Source organism: Mixophyes fleayi, chromosome 6 (genome assembly GCF_038048845.1).
Source record: "Mixophyes fleayi isolate aMixFle1 chromosome 6, aMixFle1.hap1, whole genome shotgun sequence".
Lineage (NCBI taxonomy): Eukaryota > Metazoa > Chordata > Amphibia > Anura > Limnodynastidae > Mixophyes > Mixophyes fleayi.
This window is the reverse complement of record NC_134407.1, coordinates 17,552,015-17,573,842: the sequence shown is the minus strand read 5'-3', so window position 1 is coordinate 17,573,842 and position 21,828 is coordinate 17,552,015. Positions and strand designations below refer to the sequence as shown.

The 21,828-nt window shown below is 40.5% G+C and overlaps 1 protein-coding gene across 5 annotated transcripts in view; it reads left to right on the top strand.

Annotated features, from left to right (window-relative positions):
- CRTAC1 (cartilage acidic protein 1) overlaps positions 1–19,894 on the top strand; it is a 534,303-nt gene extending 514,409 nt beyond the window's left edge. For 2 of the 5 annotated variants that reach the window (XM_075215947.1, XM_075215945.1), the window contains 4 exons: positions 204–349; positions 2,290–2,332; positions 2,962–3,105; positions 3,935–4,664. In XM_075215947.1, coding sequence (XP_075072048.1) covers positions 204–349; positions 2,290–2,332; positions 2,962–3,105; positions 3,935–4,056 — 455 coding nt within the window. In that variant the 3' untranslated portion in view covers positions 4,057–4,664. Of the gene's footprint in view, positions 1–203; positions 350–2,289; positions 2,333–2,961; positions 3,106–3,934; positions 4,666–18,389 lie in introns of those variants that run through there. The other 3 variants (XM_075215949.1, XM_075215948.1, XM_075215946.1) reach the window with 3 other exon arrangements.
- The last annotated feature ends 1,934 nt before the right edge of the window (positions 19,895–21,828 follow it).

The following is a 21,828-nucleotide window of genomic DNA, read 5'->3' as shown; positions in this document are numbered from 1 at the left end:
AGCACTGAAATAAAACCCCCATATGATGACTGTTTTTTAATAAGTCATAAAACAGGAATAGGCTATTTTTATAAGGACTGTAATGCTTCAGACAGTAACTGTGAGGCTTTCAGAGCTACATTGTGTCCAGCGATAATCAGCTCTACCCTCACATCCAGAAACATCTTGATCTGATTTCCTTTTTCTGCGTCTCTCTCCTCTAGGAAAGGATGAAGCCAGCAGCCTGGAGGTGACTTGGCCTGACGGCAGGATTTACACCCAAGGCATTGCCGAAGGAGAAGTGAACTCTGTACTGGAGATCACATACCCCGTTGATGAGGACAGTGTAACCAAACCTACGGCTATTGAGGTAGAACATTCTTTTCCCTTTGTGAATTAGAAGAATGATGCGTCTTTATATAATGCTTCTAAGTGCTAAAGGGACATTGAACCATATATAATAATGTGTCAGCTTTCTATTATAGTCCAGGGGATACATTTATCAAGCTGCGGGTTTGAAAAAGTTTAGATGTTGCCTATAGCAACCAATCAGATTCTAGCTGTCGTGTTGTAGAATGTACAAAATAAATGATAACTAGAATCTGATTGGTTGCTATAGGCAACATCTCCACTTTTCCCCGCAGATTGATAAATTTACTTCCAAGGATAATAAAGGAGAGGCCTCTATTTGTTGTTTTTTTGTTTCATGCCCCCCATTTGACAATAAGATGATTTGCAAACATTTTCTTCATTTACTGTGAACATGATTGTAGAAAAATAGGATCGGGAGTGGGGTGTAACAGCTCAGATTAAAATCTTTTTAAACTATTTTGATACAGAATTAAACTTAAACGCTTCAGGTCAGAACTTTGCTGATGTCACTACGCTTATATCACCAATAAAGGCTAATAGTAATAACCTGTCATCTATCTTGCTTTATGGTTTAATTTGTGCATGAACAGACTCCTCTGGAAGCTGTGGCTGGTAAAGGGAGAGCAATAGTGTTTGAAAAGAAGGGTAACTGGCTTGGGATAGTCTAGCTGCCGCAGTCTTCCACCCACTCTCCTTGTGGTACTTAGTTCATGTAATCCCCAATGGGAGCTACAGCATTATAATGATATAGTATAGACATATAATAGGGTGTGCTCCCCTTCCTTCCACATTCAAGGACATCCACACCTTGCTTCCTCTACAAGCCTCATTCCCGCCCAGAAATCGTAGGCTGTAGTAAGTGTACTTTGCGTACGAAGATGAATTGAATGTTGCTTTGTTTAGTTGCCTATGGTGTGGTGCTGGGCATGTGCAGATTCATTTTGTGTACAATACTCCCAAAATTGTCAGATACGCTCCATGATCAGGCCCATAATGTTGGGAGCTGGGGACTGTTTTAGCTTTCTGCAACCCACAAAACATACAACCTATTAAGAAATGTTCTGTACATCGGTCTTGTGTAATATTTTCTTTGTATTATTCATGTTTTGAAGTCACCCATGTTATCAAAGCTGTGACATCATTAGTATCCTTAGTATCCTATAGATTGTAAGCTTGCAAGTAGGGTTCTCTTACTTCTCTGTCTGTATGTATTACCCAGTATTGTCTTATCAATGTTTGTTCCCAATTGTAAAGCGCTACGGAATTTGCTGGCGCTATATAAATAAATGTTGATGATGATGATATCCTTATAATGTTGATCAATTAGCAAATATTACATTTATCACACACTTTCTGAAAAGTGGTGATAAGGATTTTATTGCTATAAACGGATATTTTCTATTCACTCTTATTTTTAAATTAAAAGGTGTAAATACATTTAAAATATTTTACTTTACTGTTTCACCACTTTTGAGACCATTTTTCGTGGCCTAGAGGAAATTACATGGCATACAATTTGGCAGCATCTGAGGAACAGTTTGGGGGCCTTAAAGTAAACTAATGTCACTTTTTACTTACATCGTGTTTACCAAAAGTCCGAATTTGCCGGTACCTTTAATGTTCAGTTCGGGCAAGATTGCATGTTTTGCAGAAATAGTAAAATAAGATCCGTTTAATGTAGCTTAGGTGTCCTAGACACAAGTAATACTAACCAATGTTCATTTTATGACAAGTAGATTTGAGTTTAAGTGAAAAGTTACTTGGATGAATGTGCGCGCCTCTTGTCCCATGTATTGTACGCAGAGGTCATCTAAATGTCACAGCTAATCACTTGACTGAATAAAACCCATAAAGAAATTGCCTTTTCATATTTTTTTTTTCCCACATGACAAAAACTGATTGTAATTATCTTTTACACCATTTATCTTTTCCGAACAGTGCGGCCAGGGCTTCTCTCTGAATGAAAATGGACATTGTGGAGGTAAATACAGCTTTCTGTGCTTCAAATGTTCACACCTGGATTATAAAAGGACACGTCATTATGTAAACACATTTCCTGCCTGGGTGCCCAATGAGCAAAGGTTTCGGATAAAATCCACAAAAATACATCTACGTTTCTTAATTGCTCCTTTGGGAAAAAATGACAAATCTGCATAAAACGTACATTGAGTACATTCCAGGTCACAAGGCTTTTTTTAAATACATGGCTTACAACCAACAAACTCGTTTTTGCAATTAACAAAAAATGCATGTCCCTTATTTATTTTTAGGACAGTAAAGGTTTGTTGTTTTTTTTAAATCAGTGCATAGCTGGAAGTGCTTCTGTTTGTAGACCGCGGAGGCTGCCATTTTGCAGGAAACACTATTCATTAAAATGTAACTGATCAATTTACTAGGAACCTGTGATCTCAGTTATAAACAGCGCTGCTTCCTCAACTAACTGCAAGTGACAGGTGTATTTTGTGTGTATGATCTTAAGAACCTTTTTAATAACCGTTCAATGTAAAGTAACATTTATGCTCTAAGTCATTGCTAAATATGTCTCTGGCTCTTCAGCAAAGGCAAAAGTGCAGTCAGTATAGTGATATGAACATGTTTGTCTCATTCTAGACTCGGATGAGTGCATACAGTTCCCGTTTGTCTGTCCCAGGGAGAAGCCCATCTGTATCAACACTTACGGGGGCTACAAATGTCGGCCAAACAGGAAATGTAGCCGTGGTTTTGAGCCAAATGAAGATGGCACAGCCTGTGTCGGTAGGTAATGCTGGCTGACTTTTTATATGCGGACAATGCTACAAATAAGACTGTTCCTGTTTGGTTTGTAGCCGATAGAAAAGAATTGTATCAAGTTTCTTGCAAATATAATGTCACATGTTCTAACCAAACAGTCTCAGAAAAACTCATTGGGAGGTATTGTATAAATAAAGGAGCAGAAAGGGGAGATGTTTTTAATAATGGTAGTACATTTCCTTCATATACTATAAAAATACCACCGTTACCTCCAGGGTTACCATCACGTTTAAGTTATAAACTAGAGGTAACAATATTGGTATTATTTTTTGAATATATGTTAAATACAGAGTAATTTACCTGCCTCTTACTGTAAAACGTCTCAAATCTTCTAGTGTGCTGCCTACACTAGTGAGAGTTCACACATCTTCTTGCACTTCTACCTCTTCACTGCTTGTTTCCATGGCATTGGTTTCGTCCACCTGATGCTATGCTGCAGTGTGTTTCAGCATGCTCAGTGCTGCTTTCCTGTCAGCGGCATCCACAGAGGGAATAATGCAGAACAATCTTATGAATCTTCCTATGCTACTAATGAGGGGTAGTTGTGCATTGCACTTTTCCAAGTAAAAGCCATGGCCCTATTGACTTGTTATTGAAGGATGACGTTTCATAATGCATTTTGGGTTGTAACAAAGTCTCTCTTACTAATATTATTCTTTTTTTCTCTCTCTTTTAACCCCCCTCTCCGTGCTTTAACATCTTCCACCTTTTATCATTTCCTCTGGAACCAATTCTCCACCTGTCTCCCTGTTCCTCATATTGTGCGTTGGTTGTCGTGCTACCGCCACACAAGCAGCTCAGGTGGCCTACTTTGGATCCTACCCGTCTTCAGCCTACAGACTAAGGCCAGCCTTCTTACACTCTTCAGCTACGCTGCTAGGCCTGGGATTATATTTCCATATATACAAACTCTGAATGATTCAGTCCCATAAAGGCTTTCTATGCTTGGTTCTCTCAACTTATACAGTATGTCAAAGAACTATCAGCCAATCTACCCCTCCACCCAGGTCTGGGGACTAGGTGGCCTTGCTACAAACATGCCAGAAAGAACTCTGTCTGAAGCTTAGAGTGAATAGTGATATTTTCGTAAAATCAAGTTGTTTGTTAATATGTCATGCATGTTTTCTGAGAAAACGGAAGAGAAACCCTATCGAGGCTCTTGCTAAAGACACTCTCAAGTATCCAATGTAAATTCATGTTTTATATTTGACTCCTGATTTTTTTTATATGTTGCCCAAAATGATTGGTTAACTCTTTTGCTGCAAGAGGAGCCAATAGAGCGGGAAGCGGTTAATCCCGGTGTAAGCGGATGTCACGTGGTCTGCGCGGGATTGGCCGGCCTGTACTGTGCTTTGCCTGCTCCCAATCCTTGTGAAGGAAGAAGCCTTATCTCATTTTTTTATTTCTTTTGAAATTGTAACGAAAAGAAATGTTAAGAGTTCAACTGTTTTGCAGTCTTCCAGTCATCCGTCTGAATAATATGTTATAAATAAAATATACAGTAAATATACAGAAGATGGATCGGCTACTGTTTATTTGCGTAAGATCAGCAAGACTGTAATACAGTGCTGTTTTGTTATTAATGAGGGATATCTGATTAATATAAAAATGTTCCATGAAAAATAGATGTGGTCGTATTAGACAAAATCCTATGCAGAATAGTTCTACAGAGAGCTGGGGAATGTAGTTAATTTGTTACTATGGTGGTCAGAGGGATTACATAGATCAGTATATGGGGGCAGCACGTGGGGGTATTAAGCTGTTATACTGAACATACATTACATAGTTTAGCACAATAAGTATATTTCTTTTCACATTATTATTATTATTATTATTATTATTATTTATTTTTTTAAAAAACGTTTTATTTTTGCAAGGTCATGAGAACAGCATAGGACAAATGACAAAGTGCATACTGATAACATAAGTATACAGGAGGAAACAATATCAGCCACCAGCATAAAACATAAGAGGATACTAAATCAACCAGTCTAACAATATTAGTAATAACAGATGACCTAAGGTTTTATAGAAAGAGGAAGAAAGAGAGAGAATACATAGAGGAGGAAAGGAGAGAGAAATGTAATAGAAGAGGAGAGAAGGGAAGGAGTGAGTGACTAGATCCATTGTTAGTTGATTATTATTATTAATGATCTTTATTTATAGAGCGCCACATGAGGTCCGCATACAGTACAGTAAGCAGATAACACTACAACTCTCAACAAAGCTAGTGGGGTACAAGGGGTATATTCAGCACAGGCTTAAACCTGAGACCATTAGTGTGAGCGCAACTAACAGGTTTAGAGTACAAAGACAATCATCATCACCATTTATTTATATAGCGGCACTAATTATGCAGCGCTGTACAAAGAACTCACATCAGTCCCTGCCCCATTGGGGCTTACAGTCTAAATTCCCTAACACACACACACACACACACACACACACACAGACTAGGGTCAATTTGTTAGCAGCCAGTTAGTATGTTTTTGGAGTGTGGCAGGAAACCGGAGCACCCAGAGGAAACCCACGCAAACACGGGGAGAACATACAAGCTCCACACAGATAAGGCCAGGATCGGGAATTGAACTCACGACCCCAGTGCTGTAAGGCAGAAATGCTAACCACTTTGCCACCGTTCTGTCTCAGGACAATGGAGGAGTACAGTTAATGGGCAGAGAGCCCAAGGAGGATGGGCGCAGTCACCAAGCATTTGTTTTTTTCAGTCTACCTGGCACACTTTTTCTAACCATTGTAACTATACTGTGGCAATATAATTTACTTTTTCACCATACTGTGCCCCCATCCTCCAGCTGAGGTCCCCAAAAATGCGCTGCTATTGCCAAAAAGTCAGACAGCGCTGCTTTAAGTCCTATCCCTTTCATAGTCCAACAGTTACCAAAGACCTGAATCTAAATCCACCCACCAATACAATCCTAACTGTAACCTAGCACAAGCTCTAAAACTATTCTCTTAAGCACTCTAATTTTGCCACTTGGTTTTGGGGGTCCACTAATGTGACCTTTGCTATGGGGAAATGCAACAGACATGTGTCTATACGGTCCAGGGCTGACCAACTACTGACATGGGAATCCCTGTAGTCACCGACAGGCTTTATTGGACCATAAGCTAATATGAAAAAATTCCAGTCTCCATATTAAGATATGATTGGTTGAAACCTACTCGGCTATAAGCATATATCGGCAGCATACAAAGAGTCCATCAACACTTATAAAGTTATAGATACTATAACGGGAATCATAGATGAAAGAAACACATGGATTATTAAGTATCACATTCCAATTCAGCAACAAATCACAGTATATTCCTTATGGTAGCGCATCAAATCAAAACTTGTACTAAGGTGCTATAACTTCCTCCAAAGTAAAACGTACTATTAAAATACAAATTAGTTTTGCAGTTTCAGAGAAATATTTACTAGGGTTTAATTTTATCTTAAGGTCTCCTACATAGGGGTATTAATAAACAATGCCTGTTAAAAGCCTAGACAATATCTTGTATTTTGTGGTACTTTGTTCTCGCTTTTAAGTGTTCAAAGTATGTCCTTCAAGCCTCCCTGCCGCATAGTGTGCTATGTATTTATTAAGTGCTCCCTTAAGCTGGGCACACACTGCAAGTTTTTCCTCCAATTATCATGCAGATCACACAATAATTGGCCGCTTAGTAAGGTATCGCATTAGTGTGTCCGCTCCCACGATCATGTTTTATCGTACCAAAGCACATTGTATCGTTTGATTGGGTTTTAGAAAGTTCCTAAAAATCACGATTAACAATAGAATGATGTCGGGCAAATGTGGAAAGTGTATACGCACTCACAACCAGCAGTGTCCATAGATTTCTATAGATTATACAAAGTCACAATCTTTTTAGCAGCTGGTTATTACAGGTAAAGAGCACAGATCTGAAGGTCAATCTTGTATAGTGTGTACACATGAATCTGCATGCTCATCAGGACTTTCAGCCGTTGGTTAAATTGCATAAATCACATCTGTAGTAATTTTCTGTAGTGTGTAACCTGGTTTAGAAGTCCATTATAATGTCCTGAGAGTTAAAGCTCATGAAAGATGAAGCCAACTTACCCAAATAAGGTAACGCTTGTCAGAAAGTCTGTATGGGTCCATTTGATTACATTATTTTTTGGCATTATTTAACATTATTATATGCACTTTTGCGCTTCATTTTAATGCTTGTGTGTCCAAGGATGAAGGTCTCCTGCTCACATCTGCATTGCACTACATATAGCACTCTGTATATCACACATTGGGGGAATGTGCTGTCTGTACTGCCACCATCACAGGAGAGTCGTCTTTGTTGACAGAACAAAGTAATTCCTGGAGGTGTTGGATATAAATGATATTATCTGCATCTATTTTATTGCACTTATGTTAATATTTTATGCGTGTAGATAGTAAACACTGTTTTGCTAAACTGTCTTTTAGATTACGCTCCAATATCGGAGCCAGTTTGTAGCTTACTCTACATAGAGCCGAAATTAACGGTGCATATTTTTATCTCACCAGTCACTAAACAAATTGTGCTATTAATCTCTCTAAAAGCATTCATTATCAACTATCACTGCTGTGTCCTGGATGCTCTCCAGCTTTGTAGCTACAAAATCAATGGAACACTTAAGGCTGGCAAAGCAAAATGTTTCTGATATGACCCATTTCCATGGACTGGACACATAGATTTGTGAAAGAACAGAGTTTTGTTTCATTCACCCACTCTTCATATAAACATTAACTGCAGACAGCGTGTAATGTATTATTGCTGTGTTCTAGAACTCTTAGTGAGATTTGGAAACCTAGATATAAACAGTCAGCAGACAGATTTGGTGGTGGTGGGTTATTAACTTACAATATGGCCATTATACTCAAGTTAGTGGAATATCAATTGTAGTTGTGAGTGGGCTCAGGACTGCTTTATGGCTCTAGGCAGTTGGTGATTACAAGCACTGTGCTAGTTCCTGGCTCTGGGCAGTTGGTGATTACAAGCACTGTGCTAGTTCCTAGCTCTAGGCAGTCGGTGATTACAAGCACTGTGCTAGTTCCTAGCTCTAGGCACTCTGTGATTACAGCCACTATGCTAGTTCCTGGCTCTGGGAGTTTGGTAATTATAGGTACAGTGGTGTAGTCCCTGGCTCTGGGCCGTTGGTGATTACAGGCACTGTGCTAGTTCCTAGCTCAAGGCACTCAGTGATTACAAGCACTGTGCTAGTTCCTAGCTCAAGGCAGTCAGTGATTACAGGCACTGTGCTAGTTCCTAGCTCTAGGCAGTCTGTGATTACAGGCACTGTGCTAGTTCCTAGCTCAAGGCACTCAGTGATTACAAGCACTGTGCTAGTTCCTAGCTCAAGGCAGTCAGTGATTACAGGCACTGTGCTAGTTCCTGGCTCTGGGCAGTTGGTGATTACAGGCACTGTGCTAGTTCCTAGCTCAAGGCAGTCAGTGATTACAAGCACTGTGCTGTTTCCTAGCTCTAGGCAGTCGGTGATTACAGGCACTGTGCTAGTTCCTAGCTCTAGGCAGTCTGTGATTACAGGCACTGTGCTAGTTCCTAGCTCTAGGCAGTTGGTGATTACAGGCACTGTGCTAGTTCCTAGCTCTAGGCAGTTGGTGATTACAGGCACTGTGCTAGTTCCTAGCTCTAGGCAGTTGGTGATTACAGGCACTGTGCTAGTTCCTAGCTCTAGGCAGTTGGTGATTACAGGCACTGTGCTAGTTCCTAGCTCTAGGCAGTCTGTGATTACAGGCACTGTGCTAGTTCCTAGCTCAAGGCACTCAGTGATTACAAGCACTGTGCTAGTTCCTAGCTCAAGGCAGTCAGTGATTACAGGCACTGTGCTAGTTCCTGGCTCTGGGCAGTTGGTGATTACAGGCACTGTGCTAGTTCCTAGCTCAAGGCAGTCAGTGATTACAAGCACTGTGCTGTTTCCTAGCTCTAGGCAGTCGGTGATTACAGGCACTGTGCTAGTTCCTAGCTCTAGGCAGTCTGTGATTACAGGCACTGTGCTAGTTCCTAGCTCTAGGCAGTTGGTGATTACAGGCACTGTGCTAGTTCCTAGCTCTAGGCAGTTGGTGATTACAGGCACTGTGCTAGTTCCTAGCTCTAGGCAGTTGGTGATTACAGGCACTGTGCTAGTTCCTAGCTCTAGGCAGTTGGTGATTACAGGCACTGTGCTAGTTCCTAGCTCTAGGCAGTCTGTGATTACAGGCACTGTGCTAGCCTTTAGACAAGGGGCAGCCCCAATGATTCCAGGCAGTTGTACCTACCTTGATTAAGAAATTCCAGCGGAACCGTGCTCTCTCGGCTGCAGCCTAATCAGGCTATTGGTTGATCATGTCCTACTGCCCTAATTCATGGCTCCAGGTAGTTGGTGATTACAAGCACGTTGGTAGTTTCTGCTTTGGGAAGTTGGTGCTTACAGGCACTGTACCAGTTACTGGCTCTGGGAGATGGTGATTGCAGGCACTGTGCTTGTTCATGACTTTGGGCAGTTGGTGATTACAGGTACTGTAATGGTTTTTGGCTTTGGGCAGATGGTGCTTACAGGCACTGTGCTAGTTCCTGGCTTTGGGCAGTTGGTGATTACAGACACTGTGCTGGTTCCTGGCTTTGGGCAGCTGGTAATTACAGACACTGTGCTGGTTCCTGGCTTTGGGCAGTTGGTGATTACAGGCACTGTGCTGGTTCCTGACTTTGGGCAGATGGTGCTTACAGGCACTGTGCTAGTTCCTGGCTTTGGGCAGATGGTGCTTACAGGCACTGTGCTGGTTCCTGGCTTTGGGCAGTTGGTGATTACAGGCGCTGTGCTGGTTCCTGACTTTGGGCAGTTGGTGATTACAGGCGCTGTGCTGGTTCCTGGCTTTGGGCAGTTGGTGATTACAGGCACTGTGCTGGTTCCTGGCTTTGGGCAGTTGGTAATTACAGGCACTGTGCTGGTTCCTGGCTTTGGGCAGATGGTGATTACAGGCACTGTGCTGGTTCCTGGCTTTGGGCAGTTGGTGATTACAGGCACTGTGCTGGTTCCTGGCTTTGGGCAGTTGGTGATTACAGGCACTGTGCTGGTTCCTGGCTTTGGGCAGTTGGTGATTACAGGCGCTGTGCTGGTTCCTGGCTTTGGGCAGTTGATGATTACAGGCACTGTGCTGGTTCCTGGCTTTGGGCAGTTGGGGATTACAGGCACTGTGCTGGTTCCTTGCTTTGGGCAGTTGGTAATTACAGGCACTGTGCTGGTTCCTGGCTTTGGGCAGATGGTGATTACAGGCAATGTGCTGGTTCCTGGCTTTGGGCAGTTGGTGATTACAGGCACTGTGCTGGTTCCTGGCTTTGGGCAGTTGGTGATTACAGGCACTGTGCTGGTTCCTGGCTTTGGGCAGTTGGTGATTACAGGCACTGTGCTGGTTCCTGGCTTTGGGCAGTTGGTGATTACAGGCACTGTGCTGGTTCCCGGCTTTGGGCAGTTGGTGATTACAGGCACTGTGCTGGTTCCCGGCTTTGGGCAGTTAGTGATTACAGGTACTGTGCTGTTTCCTGACTCCAAAAGTTGTAAGATATCCCTAATATTGCAGAAATCCCCATGTTAGACAAACAGACTGAAGCTGGATTGTCAATAAAGAAGCAAAAACTTAATTATAATAAAAAGATTTAAGAGAGCAGAAAGATATACATTGAAGATGTGACCATGTGCTAAAATCCTTTTATTATTATTGTATTATTACATACATTTTATTATATATTTATTATATACAATTATCATGTTTATTTGTTTTCCTCCCCTTGTATACAAAAGAAAGTTGTTCCCTGAATACATTTGTTTTCAGTGCAGAAATCCTAGAAGAGCTGCATCATATCCAAGGGCATCATAATTAAATAACTCTGGCAGATGATATAAACACATGGATGAAATCAAAGAAGGAAACCAGAGACTATAAGCAATTTATTTAGTATAATTAACAGGAGAGCAGAGGTCAATAAATGAAAGTCACCTGAAGGTGGAAACACCTTTAATAATCTTGTTATCTAGGAATTCACACAAGTAGTTTTAGGCATCACACCTACTGATATTGTGTTATGCTTTGCACTAATGCTTCTATAAAAACAGGTGTGAAAATGGAAAACATTGTATCCAGTGATGCAGTTTTCTGAACACTTCTTGTTCCAATAAGTACATTTAATGCAGGTTAAATGCCCTGAGATTCATATAGTGCCTCCAACTGATCTCCCTAAAGAGAGTAAAAATGCAAATGAACAACCTCATTGCAGCTTTGGAGGATTGAAGTTGTCACTTTGTTGCTACCATTATGTTACTATGTCATTTACTCTACATTAAAACGCCCTTCTGTGTAACAATGACAAATACACATAACATAGAATATAATATGTAATACTGTACATTGGAAGGAAAAGGTTGGGGTGCAGTCCCTTGTAAATAACAAAATATAAAACATAGACACATTCTATCACAAACGTTATCTGAGGATAGTTTTAATACCACCCCCATCCTTGCCAACCAGTCTGAGTGCAGGACATTTGCGTTAATCTTGTAAACTGTATTAGAAAAATGACAATGATTGGTTGCTATGGCAACACAACCTGCACAGTTACCTGTAGAACAGTTTCTAGGTAGGCTCCCCAATATATGCACTGGATTATTGTAGAGAATCGTTAGATTGTTCATTCTGCTTCTCACTGTGAATATGTATGTGTTATTGGTGCACTATTACAATGATGGTATGTACTGTAGATATTGGGGAGGATTTTCCAGGGGCTAAATGTATGAAGCATCAGTTGGCAGAAATCGGTGACTTTGCAGGTGATATTTAAAGCGGTAATGGCTTTTAAAGGCAAGTTTGCAAGTTTGCCTTGAAAAGCCATCGCCACTTTAAATTTTCTCTGCAAAGTCGCCGATTGCTGGCGACTTGCAGAAACAGGAGGGCAAAACAGACAATAAAAATGTATACAAAATTGTATACAAACAAGATTTGAGCAATAATATTTTCAGTTTCTTGCATGTGAAAATCCTGTGAAATGCCATGCGCTTTATTTATTTCTATAGAAGTTGGGTAACGTTTTGGAATAGAAGCCTGCCAATTGTGCAACAAAATAAAAATACACATATAAATCAACTGATGGATCTAATGCAAGTTTCAAAATGTGCACATCGGGTAAGCTGGAGTAAGCTTTATTTACTTCTCCATTCCACTTTTTTTTTTTATAATTACTCTTAAAACAGTTTCATGGAAAAAAGGGTTACAAAAAATTGAATATAAAGTGTCTTTTATCACCTTAAAAAGTTGTTTTTGTTTTTTTAGTTTGTTGATTTGGAGAATAAACCTTGTTGGATAGCAGTTGCCTCCCTACAAAATATAAGCACATTGATTGAACATTGCACGGGATGTAGGATCATTTAAAGAAAAGTGCCAATATTCTTCTTGCTTCTTACAGAGTGCTATGCACTAATGTTTAATCCGCGGATGAAGCGATATAATGTGATACAGCCACGTGGAATCCTGTGCTTGTATGTAATCTAGCACACGCTTAGCACGCTATGGTTTAAAGCATTTTCTTTTGTTACTGAAATAGACTTTAGACATACAAAGGGTCTATTATGCAAATTCAAGTGACTGCCTATTGTTTATTGGGTAGAGCAGAATGTATGCCACATTGCTTGCAGCTGAAGAGTCCTTGCAGTACAAGGGAGGACGGCCTGCAATCCTCTGCAGAAGAAAGCTCTCGTCGCTGCATCATCTGTTTGATGTCAACCGATTTCTAATCATCGGAGTGAAAAGCTCTTTGCATCTGTGATTTCAATCACGCTAACAACATCAGACCCCTTAGCTTTGTCTTTTACTAAAATATTCCTATTCTGTACAGTATATATACATACTCTACAAATCATGCATACAGTACATATAGTAAACATTATGTACATATTAAAGTTACTTCTTTGTCTTGCTCAGAAATAGCCTGGTAATCACACTGTGCCGCAAAAAGCAGCCAGTTCGAGAGCTTGGGTTAGAAATGTTAGTGCAATTGTTTGTCTTCATAGGTTGTGTCTACAGGATGATTCTGGGAACTGTAAACCCCTCCCCTTGTGCTCTCCTGTGCTCTGTAGATCGAGCATAGGCTATAATCACATTGATTATAGCCTATGTTATGCTATAGCCTACAGAATCCTTTTCAAACTCCTGACCATCACGTACAAGGCTCTCTCTCAGTCTACTGCCCACTATATCTCTAATCTCCTCTCCATTCACACTCCTGCCCGCTCTCTGCGCTCTGCCAATGACCGTCACCTCTCCTCCACTCTGATCACCTCTTCCCACTCCAGAATCCAAGATGCCTCCCGTGCTGCCTCCCTTCACTGGAACGACCTCCCTTGCTCCATCCGTCTCTCTCCTAATCTGTGCTCCTTCAAACGGGCACTTAATCCCCTCATCTCCTCCGCTTGTTCCCCCCTCTCTCCTCCCGGCCCCCCTGTTCTCTCCCACATACTTCAACTGTCTCCTTTTGTTCCTGAGTTCTGTTTACCCTCCCTTAGGATGTAAGCTCGTACGAGCAGGCCCTCTTCCCTCCTGTCTCCTCACCTGTTCTTCTGCTCCGTCTTTACTGCATTAGCCTGCCTGGAGTTTCTGAAGTTCTGGTACTTTTTGTTTATTGTTCAGTAATGTTTCACCCTGTATAGTCTACTGTTTGTGCTGTGTACGGCGCTGCGGAACTCTTGTGGCGCCTAACAAATAAATAATAATAATAATAATTAATATGTGACTGCTTATAACATGATTAGACATGGAGAGTGAGTCTAATATTTATTTCCTCTTATCTTTCAGCTTATTAGTCAATTATCATTGATATAAAAATGCAATAAAATGGAGGGCTAGTAAAAGAATAAAAGGGAGTAGAAAAAAAACCCCATGAATTGGTGTCATGCTTTGGGCATTCCAAATCACATTGTTTTAAACATTCTGGCTTTCAAATGTTCCAAAACAGCGTGGCCCAGGTGTGGCTTTATGTCTTAGACAAACATTCTGCCAAAAACAATGGGCCTTAGTCATTAAGGCAGCATACGGAACGCACTGTGCGTTTGTTTTAAACTGCATTTTAAACATGCATTTAAAATCTGCACAAAATCGGCAGATATGTTCCTTAATGACTCAGGCCCAATATCTATGACTTGGCAAAACTGAATTATGAACCGGCTACTCATTTTTAGTTATGATCTAAATGTGACAAAATGTTGTAGGGCAACACAGTTGCCTAGTGGTTAGCACTTCTGCCTCACAGGATCATGAGTTCAATTCCCGACTGTGTCCTTATCAGTGTGGAGTTTGTATGTTCTCTCTATTTGTGTGGCTTTCCTCCGGGTGCTCCAGTTTCCTCCCACACTCCAAAAACATACTAGTAGGTTAATTTGCTGCTATCAGAATTGACCCTACTCTGTCTGTGTGTGTCTATTAGGGAATTTAGACTGTAAGCTCCAATGGGGCAGGGACTGAATGAGTTCCCTGTACAGCGCTGCAGAATTAGTGGCGCTATATAAATAACTTCTTATGAATGTTTATTTAGAGGGAAATCTGACAACACAATTTTTACCATACACTTTATTTTAAATAAGATTTAGGCAACATTGTAATTGTGGACCATAGTTACTGATACACTGCCTGCATATTAGAAGGTTTTGGAGGTAGTTTTAGAATTGATTTGGAGGTATTAATTGCTGGTAATATAAAGGATGTTAAGTTACCATGTACTGTATGTTGATGTTTATAACTCTTTGTTACCACTAAGATATAGATGAATGAGCTCTCGGTGCCCATCTATGTGATCAGCTATGTGTCAGTTCAGAGGATCTTGTTCTTGCCGCTGTCTTCCAGGCTTCCGCTTGTCATCGGAATCACACCCGTGCAGGGGGGGGGGGGTTTCTGGGTCTCCAGAAACCCCCCCCCCCTCCGCTAAAAAGTGCCCTACATATCGGCACTGTAGTATACAGCAGCAGCGGCGCTGTCCAAGAAGCGTCCGTGGCGGTGCTGTATTGTATACAGCACCGCTGCGGACGCTTCTTTGACAGCGCCGCGGCTGCTGTATACTGCAGTGCAGCCGAAACGGAGCTGCGCGGCAGGTCTCTAGGAATTATTTTTTTTTGGGGGGCGGAAAAATCCTCCATGCGCCCCTGGATCGGAGGAATAAAGACTAAACTGAGACTTCGGGCTAGATTTACTAAGCTGCGGGTTTGAAAAAGTGGGGATGTTGCCTATAGCAACCAATCAAATTCTAGCTGCCATTTTGTAGAAGGTACTAAATAAATCTAGTCCTTCGTCCTTACCTGCTGCTCCGGGTAAGAGGCGCATGTGGAGTAAGCTGAGCTTTGAGAAATAAAAGGGGTTAAACCAAATATTTCCATTCTGTTTTTAACATGCGGTTTGACCCAACCAAGTTCGGTTTGGCGGTTTACAACCAATAACCTGTTGGATGCGGTTTGAGTTTTCAGCCTCCAATCTGCAGGATAATAAATCTCCCCCTTAATCTTCATTACAGTCACACTCAAACCAGTATTGGGGTTCTTTTAAAAATCAATTTAATGTAAACGGGTGCAGTGAGCAATGTTTATTTTTTCTGTGTACTGAATCAAGATGACTTTATTCCGTAATTTGAACTTAAGCCAGAGTAGCCTAATATAGATCAATAACCCTTGTTTTATTGGGTCAAAGACCAATATTAATATATCAATCACACCAGGGGGTAAATGTATCAAGCTGCGAGTTTCCGGCAGGTTTGAAAAGTGGAGATGTTGCCTATAGCAACCAATCAGATTCTAGGACCTGATTCATCTTAAATGAAGAGGTATCATATTTCAGTCTCCTGGACAAAACCTGCAAGGGGTGCAAACTAGTTTTCTGTTTTGCACATAAGTTAAATACTGCCTGTTTTTTCATGTATCACACAAATACTTGATAGCTTATTTGAACACTGAAATTTAAAGTTGATATTTGTGTGCTACATGAAAAAACAGTCAGTATTTAACTTATGTGCAAAACAGAAAACTAGTTTGCACCCCTTGCATTGTAACATGGTTTTGTCCAGGAGACTGAAATAAGAAGTTTCTCAAGTTAAGATCCTTAATGAATCAGACCCCTAGTTATCATTTATTTAGTACATTCTACAAAATGATAGCTAGAATCCGATTGGCTGCTATAGGGAACATCTCCACTTTTCAAACCCCCCGGAAACTCGCAGCTTGATACATTTACCCCCAGATCTCACTCTGTTATAACTTCCAAAATTCCATGATTTAACAGTCCACTTCCACATTCCTTCTTAAATTGCCGAACTGCCCAAGTCGTTATGTTACAAACATATTGCCGGTTAGGGGAATTCAGTTTATCTTCTTTACTAAGTGGCTGTAATTACATTATTTCACTGCAAAACTATCTAGACACAACTCGAGCTGCTCTGCGGTATATTATATTTCAACTTTTGCAAAGTACAGTTTTATTAAGGACCCAGTATCAGGATGTCCTCAAACGACATTATACCCTATGGTCATCACACTTCATCAGGATGGCACAAGGCCACACACCAGTGCCACACTCTCCTATGGCAGCAGTATGTAAGATTAGACATATGACCAAGGTGACGCTTTCAGCAATAAAGGAGACGGCGCTATGAGTACGGAGTCAGTGGGTCACATAATATATTAATCTAGCGCTTTATTTTCAACCTTCCAGTGTCAAAATTGTCATCAGCTGCTGTAAATGTGAATATATCTGAGCTCGTCATTGCTGCCTGCGTGCGGCAGCCCCATAGGTCATCCAAGAAACATTTACAGAATAATAATGAATAATAGCTCTCTCAATATATGGTTTTATCTTGCTGATTGCATAAAGCTACAGGAGCAGTTCTAATTAATGATGCCACAGGAGCACCCATAAAATAGAAGCACAATCTAAAGTGTCAGCAGTACATTTTAATAACAGTTGTAACTTTCATATATAGATGGTGTATCACATCACGCAAGGTCACGTGTGATAGGAATGATTGTATTTGAAGTAACCTTGTTTTTACCTGCTGATTTCTTTCATTTCACCAATAATATTACCAATACTTTTTTCAAACTTCTGTCAGGAAAAGTCAATTGACCACTAAGCCAGTGTGGTGTCTCAGTGGTTAGCACGTCTGCCTCTCAGCACTGGGGTCATGAGTTTGATTCCCGACCATGGCCTTATCTGTGTGGAGTTTGTATGTTCTCCCCGTGTTTGCGTGGGTTTCCTCTGGGTGCTCCGGTTTCCTCCCACAATCCAAAAACATACTAACTGGTTAACATACAAAAACATACTGGTAGGTCAATTGGCTGCTATTAAATTGACCCTAGTCTCTCTCTGTCTGTGTGTGTGTTAGGAAATTTAGACTGTAAGCTCCAAAGGGGCTGGAACTGATGTGAATGAGTTCTCTGTACAGCGCTGCGGAACTAGTGGCGCTATATAAATAAATAGATGATGATGATTATCTGGTGATTGTGGCTGGTCTTCGCACGGTCCAAGTACAGCATCCAAGATTCATTATTACTCTGCTCTGTTTATTTCTAAGATTCTATTGTCAGAAACATCTTACCGCTACAATGTTGACAATATTTTCCATTATGGAACAAACACACAGAAAGATCCCCCAGCACACAGCTATAACCAGCAAAAGATCTGCTACCTGTATATAACAATGCAGAAATCTCAGTTGCACACATTTGTAAATGTATAAAAAGCCACCCGCCCCGTCAACGCGCTTCTGCTGATAGGGTGGTCCTAACTCTACACAACAAGAGTCCCTATATTTGGGCCATACATATATGTGTGTTTTTAAATTGAGAGCTGACTTACCAAGAGGTACTCCAAGAGCCTCCAAATGACAAAACAGCACCAGCACACCCCATCAGCTGCTGACACCAACATGCCTCTTAAACAAACAATACAGAAGTGGAAGTTGCTCAATCAATTTATAGGTTCATAGCAGGTGCTGGAAAGGGTGAGGTTATCCTGAAAGGAACAAATACAGAGAATAATCCCCCAGCACACTGCTATAGCCAGCAAAGGAGCTGCTATTTCTACTTGTACATAAAAATGCAGAAATCTCACTTGCACACATTTGCAAATGTAATGGAAAAATTTTCCTTTATATGAGAAATGTTGTTGTTATTCTATGACTAATGTAGAATAATTTATTATTTTTTGTTCTAGATATAATCGAGTCTGTGTAATCGAAACCACGCTGTGCCACAAGGATGTTGGATCGTATTGCTGCCATTGTCACAACGCGTTTCACCTCTCCCCAAGACGGCAGAAGTTGCATCAACTGAACATAATACATTGGATTACTTTATCATTTTTAGGATTACATATTCAGCCATTGCTAGAACCACTCTTGTTTTTTTAATATGCTTTGTCTACTTTCCGCAGTGAATTATTTACTCATAATGTAAAATAAGGGTTTCCTATTTCCTTCAGCCTGTATTTATTCCGGATTCTTTAAACATAACATTTCCATGTTACAGTTCCTGGTATAAACGGAGACTGTCCTGGGAAGCCCTCGTATTAACGTGACTCCGTTAGCTATTTTTAATGCTGTGTCATGGTGAGCTCATGGAAAATTAAAGAGTATTTTGTTTTTTTTATTTTAGGAAGAGGTTTAATATGTTGTTTATGTACAATGACAAACACAGTGCAGAAACACTCAGCAAAACCCCTACAGAGCCATTTCGGTGAAATTCATTTACACAATCTATAAATAATGCCGTAATTACAGCTTTGTGCTTCTAATAACAATCCATATCTGGACCAGCACCAATGTTAGACAGATCGGGCTGGTTTGGTCTATAACAGGGAGTCCAGGATGTCTTTCTAAAACAGATGAAAGAAAGGATGATTTTATATTTAGCAAGGGTTTGGTGTGCCTTTTATTCAATTAATTTTTATAGAATGAACGACGGTCTTAGGGATCCATATCCACTGGGACCTCTGGGGCTGCAAAGTTACCCCCTCAGGAGTCCCAGTTTTGCTAATTACCGCATGGTCCACAGACTGGTAAGAGTCTATAGCTTGGGCAGCACGGTGGCTTAGTGGTTAGCACTTCTGCCTCACAGCGCTGGGGTCATGAGTTCAATTCCCGACCATGGCCTTACCTGTGTGGAGTTTGTATGTTCTCCCTGTGTTTGCGTGGGTTTCCTCCGGGTGCTCCGGTTTCCTCCCACATTCCAAAAACATACTGGTAGGTTAATTGGCTGCTATCAAGTCCAAGTATCATTGTCCCCCTGCTATAGTGCAGAACAGCCCAGGCTGCCTATCACTGGTGCTGGATAAACATTTAAGAATTTTGCCTTTTTTTAAATTATTTAGTTACTTAATAAAAATAAGTAACACAAAATTTGTACTTTAATTTTAATTGAATAAACTTATCAAACCCTTGATCACTGTTTGATTAAATATAAAAAAAATCTACTCTTCTCTTGAATCTATTTAGTCCATGTTTAGTAAGTACCGATGTGCATACAAATTACATAATAAGCAGTACAGAGCTCATGATGATAGTCACACCGAAAACGCGCATGCGCAGTGCAGTGTTATATAAGTGCCACCTGCTGTTTGAAATTAGTATTGCATGCCCGACAACGAACATTTGTGATACCTTAATGCAAGATGTTTCTTTTTTCTCCACACCACTCTATTAAAATTATGTTGCACAGAAAGTTTTGTTGAAGGACACATCTGTATGCTTCATATGAGGAGCTGGACTTCTGGCTTGAGAAGATAGACAATTTGCTCACTTCATTTTTACTGCATCAGTTTGTAATTAAAATGCATATTCCTACCACCTAGAATCTGAAATAACTCTCTGATTGGCTGGATTAAAGCTTGTAATAACTTCTAACAGGTCTATGTCAAATAAATGTACAAAAGGAAAAAATAACAGGTAACGTGAGCAGGTAGATTGGTGGACAAAGCGTGACCTTTTCACATTAATGAGAGGAAACCGTTTCCCTGTGATGTGCTGTGGAGCACCTCCAGATCATGAAGGTACTCTGCAGAGTTGTAACATCATTGATTTTTCTTCGCATCCCATTGAGGTGCGCAGTAATACCCAGAAATGAGTACAGCTGGAAATCACAGTGATGCGGGCGGCTCATTGCGGGCATTTGAATACCCCCTAAGAGACATCTGTTCATACCTCTGAAACAAAAAAATGGTTCATATGTTTATCAGGGACAGAGATGTATAGCACTACAAAATTTAGCAACAAGCAGTACATTTTTAGGCAATTGTAGCTACTGGGGTTTGTCCAGCATTGGTAATTGTAGCTACTGGGATTTTTCCAGCATTGGTAATTGTAGCTAATGGGGTTTATCCAGCATTGGTAACTGTAGCTACCGAGGTTTCTCCAGCATTGGTAATTTATTTTGACCTAAATCGTTTGTGCTATTTCAGTTTTGTCTGACTGCTGATTGTCCTGACAATCCCTTAAAGTGGGTGACACTCCGCTTTGTGTGAGAAAAAGGAAAAACTTTCTGGAGTTGAATATATTGCAGTTGAAAAGACAGTTTTATCTACCTTACGTAACCCAAGACAGGGATAGGGACATCCATAAATATGGCAGCAGGCAATAAGCAGCTAAAACTAATGTCCTAAACAGAGACAGCTCTTCAGGCAACCAAAGAAGGAAATACCACCCTCTACTACAAAACTTTAAGCAAAGTTATACATATTGTAGAAAACATACTCTAAAGAATTAAATAAGAACTGAATAGAGACGTCTGGGTAGAAATATCTCATTTATTGTTAAAGTATCTCCAGACCATTGTCATATCACAGTTACGTTTACTTGTTTTATTACTCAAGAAAAAAAATCTCTAAGAAAAATATATAATTCCCGGCTTCATATGGTGAATATTGACTTTCATACAGTCTTCTTCTGTGACTTGACAGGGATGAAAAGTTGTTTTCTTAATGTGGTTTCATTAAAAGCTGCAGATAAAAATCAAAGTGAGTCGGGACAGAATGTGTTTATTGTTTCCATTCGGTGGCAGCCTGGAGGTGCCCAGTGTCTGCTAAGTATATTATATTCTCCTGCAGCTGTTCCGTCAGGTGTTCTGAGAATCTGTCAGGAGATGTTACCTTTCAGACCAGTAACCTTTAGCTGCGGTACCTCTCCAGCATTTAATAAATGCAATGTGCTCTTTGAGGTTTATCAGATCCAGCATAAAGGAGGGCTTGTTTCACTGAGCAGGGCATGTCAGTGACCCAGATTATGAGGTTATTAGTCACTCACTTTTCTGCGGGGAGTGGAGAGGAGCCCAAAACCCTATCAAGAGGAAGTAATAATATTCTAAAGGTCACCGGCTTTGCTTTGAGTATGTCTTTGTGGATTTGGGTTATGTGCCCTTATTAATGTGCATTTTGTTTCACTTTTTTATGGGATAAACATAACTCGTTTTCTGGCAGTAAATACAGAATAGTATTAAATGTTCAGAAAAGTAGCGCTAGTGTTTTGATGGCAGGTATAAAATTCCAGATATCTTGTTATCTTACTAGCCCTGTTAATAGACAGTTGGTGTATCCATCACGATGGTAAAGTTGGTGTTTCCATCATGATAGTAAAGTTGGTGTTTCCATCATGATGGTAAAG